The 7,215-nt window shown below is 34.1% G+C and overlaps 1 protein-coding gene across 1 annotated transcript; it reads right to left on the bottom strand.

The window, feature by feature from the left end:
• Nucleotides 1-237: 237 nt before the first annotated feature.
• On the bottom strand, nt 238-1,535 carry LOC149267503 (uncharacterized). Its single transcript, XM_089433263.1, has one exon. It carries the CDS (start codon nt 1,412-1,414, stop codon nt 488-490), a length of 927 nt encoding a protein of 308 aa, XP_089289389.1. The 5' UTR covers nt 1,415-1,535; the 3' UTR covers nt 238-487.
• Between the last annotated feature and the right edge of the window lie 5,680 nt (nt 1,536-7,215).

The following is a 7,215-nucleotide window of genomic DNA, read 5'->3' as shown; positions in this document are numbered from 1 at the left end:
CTAAACATTAAAGATCAAAATTGGGAGGTCTGTGTTTGCAAGAAAAATCTGAACTGCAATTTGAAAAGAGGCCCAAAAATCAGATAAACTTGCTGTCAGCCATGCTGTCAATCAATTTTCAGTACGATGTGATAACTGATGTGATATGAACACAGTAAAAGTCAAATAAATGAATTGGATTTCGACATCAAGGCTACTGGTACTCGTGGTTGATTCATTAGTCCGCACAAAGCAAAGGAAAAAGCAACAACAATTATCATTGTTATTATTGTAATTAACAATGAAATACAGGCTTTTTTTACATTAATTTATCCCATTCCCATGGCAATCCCCAAAAACAAAATTCCAGCTTGCAGCATCAACAGCAAGCTGTTGCTATCATATATCCTAACCTATGTATCAATCCCCTTCTTCACTTTCTGTACACTATCATCGTATGAAATCACCAAAGTGAAATGAAGTCAAAATAAAATGAAATGGAATGAGATTATCCTCTGCACATCTCTGCTAGGGGCAAAGGATTCTCGTCCTTGGACAGCTGCTGTTGTTTCCGGTTATGTGAATGCTTGAAAACGCGCAATGGACTGGCGAATGCCCAGCTCCACCCTTTGTTCCGACCGCCGCCGCGAAGATTAACATCCTCCGTGATATTCGAACCCTTGACCTCCTCCTCTGGCAGCGATTGCTGCTCCTTTAATCTAGAGGGTGTGCAATAAACATTGTTGTTTCCAGATTTATTGTCCCAAAGATAACCATACCCAGAAAAACTCCTCCTACCCATGCCAACCGATCTCGACTTCTGCAGCCTCTCTATGCTCGCGCGATTCGAAATCTCTACGCCATTAACAGAAGACCCTGTGGCAGCAGGTTCCTGTTTCGATTCCTTTAAAGAAACACTATGATTGCTTTTCCTCTTCTTGAAAAAAACAAAGGACCAGATCGTGGACCGCTTCTTTGGGGGGGTTTTTGGTGGTGGGGTAGCAGTACTCTGAGTCTTGGGATCGAATCCTGCAGAGGCCGTTCTACAGGCCGCGGATTTGCTTCTCCTGAGCCAGACGACGGCCGCGTCTGCCTTGGCAGAGTCCATGTCGGGCCTATCGCTCTCTATCAGAAAAGAAATCCTCCCCACGCTTCCCACTTCCACCGATCCTCCCCCGCCATTGCTCTTATTCTTCTTCGCAATACAATCCATAGAAGACGAAGTAGAGGAAGAAGCTTCAGAGCAAGAACAAGAAGAAGTAGAAGCCCTCTGTTTCTGCTCGCCACAGTCCGGGCAGAAAAGCTTGTTGAGGCGCTCTCTCAGACACAGCGGGCAAATCCCCGTTGTGATCTGGGAAGGATGGCGTCTGCAGCGGGTTTCGAACGCGCCCCATGATTCTACTGACTCTACCACAGTTTTCCCTCTGTCTCTCATCGTATATTGCGAGAATTCAATGGCGAAATCCCAGATTGAACAAAAGCAGCGATACAGATTCAGACCCAGAAACAGGCCTTAGGTTGCTTCACTGACAGAATACTCTATGAAGCTAAATGAAGTCAATTGTGTGACGCTATTATATACCCGGCAATGGCACTCAAAGTCGGCTTTGCGAAGCATGACGTGGCAACCCGAACTACCATCATGGTGAGCTGTCGTTGACGTGTCAGCCCCATAAGACGGTTGTTGGGAATGGGGGGTGTGGATTGGAGTTATGGACCATGCTTGCATGGAGACAAATAGGTTAGAGATGCTTCAATTTTCACACTAGTTAGTTACCTTATTTTTATGATTTTATTTACACCCCTCGCACCACTACCGCCTTTCCATGACAAGGACGCTTCCATAACAAGATGGTTTCTTTTCCCCTTTAAATTTTAATCTAATTGTGGAGTACATATTAAAGATCCAAACCCATCTACCCTTAAGAGTTTCTTAAAATCTTTAGTTAATTTTCTTTGTTGGGTAGGTGGGGATAAGGTGTATTCATATTGCTTTAAACCTATTAAAGTTGATTGTAAATTGAATAATGTTAGAAGTTAGAGTTCCATCTGTTTGTTGGAACATTGTTTTGGTGGGGGATAAGGTGTATTCATATTATTTTTATTTGATTAAAAGTTGATCCTAAATTGAATAAGGGTAGAAGTTAGAGTTCCATTCCTGAAACAGTGTTTTTAGGGTTTTTATCAATGTTTTTCAGGGTTTTCTTCAATGTTAATATGACCTAGATCATTAGATTTAAAAAAGAATAATAGAAAAAATGGAATTTTGACTGGTTGAGAAATCACTTTCTTTTAAAATGAGGCAATTTGAACACCCCCATATACAATGTCTCTTTTTTTAGGATGAGATCTAAATAATAGTTGTTTGAAAGATATTTAATGTTTGTTTTGTGATGGATCTACATAGTAATTGTTTTTATGCAATTTAAATTAAATGTCATAAACATTTAATGGTCATGTACAAAGCAACTTTTTTTATAATAATCATCTTGTGCACTTAATGTCATCTTTGAAGTATTAGATTCAAACTACACTCAAACCATGGACATTTAATGATAATTTATGAAGCATTAAATACAAATAATGGTCATCGCCATGTACACGTAATGGTTGTCATTAAATCATAAGATCCAAATAATATTTATTGTTATAGGCAACTAATGGTCATTTAGAAAACATAAGATCCATAAATAATAGTCCTTGTGGATGCTCAGTAGTCATCTTCAAAGCATAAGATCCAAATTCTACTTTGTACATAATCATTAGGTACCCATGGGGTCAACAATAGTTTGGATCTTGTGCTTTGAAGATCCAAATAATTGTCATCCCTATGGGTGACTAGTGGTTGTCTTTGAAGTACAAAATTCAAACAATCATTATCTCTATGGGTGCATAATGGTTGTTTTTGAAACACAAGATCAAAATAATTGTAATCTCCATAAGCACCTAATGGTCATATTTCAAGCATGAGATCCAAACAATAGTCATCATGATGAACACCTAAAGTCATTTTTGAAATACAAGATCCAAACAATGGTCATCCTCATGAGAACCTAATGATCATCTTCATAATGCAAGATCCAAAAAAAATTCATCCCTATAGGCACTTGAGAATCTTATTATAGCTAGCTTGGATAGCCACTAACATCTTTCAAGTGTGAGATAGAAACAATAGTCATCCCCATGGATACCTAAGAATCCAATACCAAGTAGCTCAAATAATAATTAACTCCTTTTCCACATAAGATCTAAACAATAATCAACCTAATGGGTGTTGGAGAATCTAACAATAACTATCTTATCACCTTTTGGGGATTAAATCCAAACATTAGTCATCCCCATGAGTTCCCAAAAATCCAACAATAACTAACTAAGACAATCATTATTGTCTTCCAAGCATGAGATCCAAACACTCATTGTCCTAATGGGTGCTTGAGAAACCAACAATATTTAGCTGTGAGAATACCATAGCCTTTTTTTAGCACAATATTCAATCAATAATTGTTCCAATGGATTCTTGAGAGTCAAACACTAGCTAGTTTGAATAATCATTAGTCCTTTGAATATGAGATTCAAGTAATAGGCAACTCGATAGGTGCCTAGAAAAATGTTTGAGTAATAGTTATCTTAATAAATGCTTGAGAATCAAACAATAGCTAGTTTGAATGACCATCGTTATGTTTTAAGCATGAGACCCAAACAATAGTAAACCTGGTGAATGCCTAAGAATTCAACAATGAATAGGTTGGACAATGATTATTGTATTTCAAGCACAAGATCCAAATGATAACAACTTGACAGTCCACCCATAGTTAGCTAAATAGTGACAACCATAATCATTTGAACACAAGATCCAAGCGATAATGAACCTGGTTACGCTGAGAGGCTCATTCTACAACCTAGTGTGAAGGCAATGTGTAAGTATGTATGTGCTCAACATGGAGTTGACACGTGTCCCTCTTAAAATAAAAATAAAATATTCTCTAAATAGAAAAGTAATGTCGGCTATAATAAAAAAGAAAAAAGAATATGCTATGCATGTTTAATTAGTTGTCCATATGACCTAATATAATTTCATGTAAAGTAATTAGAATTAAAAAAAATGTGTGAGTAAGATGCTTAAACCTTACACTTTTTAAAATATTTTAACATGTGATTTAAAAAAACTATTTGAAGATCTACATTAACTAAATTTTGTTGATATCAACTTTATATATCTCTATATATAGAAAAAAGTGTTAAAAGAAATTATTTGAATGTTGTATATAATAAAATATCCAATGTGAGGTATGAATAAAATATTTTAATATAACTTAATATTGAAATATAGTTAAAAATATCATTTTAATCTGTACTGATAAAATCACTCAATTCACATGTTATGTTTAAAATATTTTATATATTGTTTTAAAAAATGATTTATATATCATATAGAGCTATTGAACAAAATCATATTAGATCTGTGCTTAATATGAATCTTTAAAATCTATCTCAGGATTATCATTATCACCAACAAGGAAAAAAAAAATTGAAACAATTATTTACAAAAATGTCAATCTTTTAATAACATAGTCTTTATAAGATCAAACACAATAAACATCGTCTCTAACAAATATCCAAAATTAAATTATAAATCTCTCAACAAAAATGAAAGTTTAATAATGACCAAATTTTTTTAAAATCATCTTTTTCTTAAACATATGTTGCAAATTTTGAGCTTTACCATTACCATAATTTCATATCTCAAATTTCACAATATTAAACTACATATACATATAATTATTTTCTACAATCTTATTTAATTAAGTAAAAAGAGTGAACTTATATATATATATTATTATGTACAATCTTATTTAAGTAAGTACAAAGAGTGAACTTAATAAAGTGATCCTAATTAATCACCAATTCAATCTATTAAATTTGAAAAGGAAAAGGAAAAAACACTAATCAACGTGTTAATCAAGTCCAAGTGAAGATCTATGTGGTTACATGGGATGGAAGTATGAAAGAGATGCTAATGGTTTCGTTGTTATGCCCTAGTGGGGGCCTTTCAAATGAGCGTTGGCGCCCTCGCTGCTATTGCACCTTTGAAGTGGGGGCCTATGACTTGGTTGCTATTGCCTAGAAACACACCTTTGAAATGGCAAACCTTAGAATTGGCTGCTAATGCGCTGGATGGCGTGCAGTGGGACAATAAAATAAATATAAGGTTCATGATGGGGCTCAACGTTCTGGAAAAATCCACTATGTGATTTTCTTTCCTGGACCATGGCACAGAAAGAAAGAAAGAACTAGATGAAAATCAACCACCTTCACAATTTGAGAGGGCTCAACCTGTGGGCACTGGAATGGTGTATACTAAATATCATCAAAGTTTTCAATGGTCTCCTCCACATGCATCCTATATTTTTTTATATTAAATCTCCATCAAAATATTCCCACATTGGAATTAGTACTTTGGAAGTCAAAAACTACATAAATATGTGAGGAGAAAACAATATGTGACTTTTTGCTATATGCAATGAACATCATTGGTTAGTCAAATTTGGTTGGGATTTATTAGTGTTTGAATATTTCAAAGGTGGGGATCTCTAAATATATTAAAAAACAATTTGAGAGAATTCAAAGGCCAAAGCTTTTGGGGATTGGGAGAATAAATGGATGTTGCAATCATCTAATCTAATTTTCTAAGCCAAAAGTAACATGTTAAGAACCAGTTAGTGCGCACCAACTTTTAAGGTATCCATGGCACGTTTGTTTGGTTTATCCCACCTATACTCATATTCATTTCAAATGACAAACTTGTTCATAGACACTTGTTCACATGTTTATGAGTTATATATTAATATGGAATCACATATTAAATATACATTTAGAACAAGACCATCCAATACAATATATGGAATGTAACTTTTAAACAATGGTGTATTTCAATGGATATATATATATATATATATATATGAATGAGATGATTGTTATATAAAAATTAAAGATGAGTTTAAGTATGGAATGAAATATTTATTAGGAAAAATGATGAAGTAGATTGGGAAATATAGATTGGTAGGGGTCGGTGTCGATGAGCCATATGAAATGTAAGGTTTTTGTTGTTGAATTATGTCATACAAACATGCTTTGGTTTGGATTTTTCCCATTATTATGGTTGAGAAATTTTCAATTATTTTTGTTTTAAATGTGAAAATTTTTATTTAGAAGAATTATAGGAATAATATATATGAATTGTTGAGTTTGTATAATTTGTGTGGAAAAAGTATTTTTGAAGATATTGAATCTATTTTGCACTTGAATATGTAAATTTAACAATTTTTCTATAGCCTAATTCTAGTGATGATTGCCAAGAAAAATATAATATTAAAATATTTAGACTTCTTCATTATTGAACCAAAGGGTTGTTTAATATCTGAAAGGATTTAATGTTCCAATTTTGATGCTTACAATTTATTGAATTGAATTTGTATAAATTGCAAATGCATAACTGTAATAATAGGGTTGTTTAATATTTGAAAGGATTTAATGTTCCAATTTTGATGCTTAGAATTTATTGAATTGAATTTGTATAAATTGCAAATGCATAATTGTAATAATAGGGTTGAGCCATGTAAGGTTCAAAAACTGATTTAAGGTGTAAATGACATTGTATGGATTCCTATTGTGTAGCTAAAGACCAAAGCTCAACTAGTAAATGAATAGGCATGCAATGTAAATATACTTCTACGGATCATGTGGTATACCTACTATAGGGGACTCAAGCTATGTAAATATTAATGCCAATATACGTGTGTGCGAATGTAATAGTCCAAGATGGTTGCAGTGAACAGAAGAGGAGCTAGATTCCACTAGAGGGGAAAATGGAAAGGGTCCTACAGGAAATTAATTCTTTATTGCAAAGTTTCATCCTATGAAACTTAATCAATAAATGCATGTATAGTTTGGTGGGGAAGTCAACTTGTGTAGTTATTGGGGCATGGGTTGAGTCCAGTCATTATGGGGAAGTGTAAGAGTACTTCATTACCCTATCAAAAGAAAAGTCAACCATCATTACCCTAGCTCACTTTCTCATGGTCATTCATTCTACCATGCTCATATATTCTTTACAATCTCACTTCATGTTCTCCATTTCTAACCAAGAATCAATTTGGATATTGACACAATCAACATTGTGATAGAAGATTTGCAGACCCTGGGTGAGAGATAGATGGTTGTGAGTGACCATAAGGT

Source organism: Pinus tabuliformis, chromosome 6 (genome assembly GCF_031772625.1).
Source record: "Pinus tabuliformis cultivar Carrire ecotype Pingquan chromosome 6, CPIR1, whole genome shotgun sequence".
NCBI classification, from domain to species: Eukaryota; Viridiplantae; Streptophyta; class Pinopsida; order Pinales; family Pinaceae; genus Pinus; species Pinus tabuliformis.
Note: the sequence above shows the minus strand (reverse complement) of the source record. Positions and strands in the feature narration are given on the sequence as shown.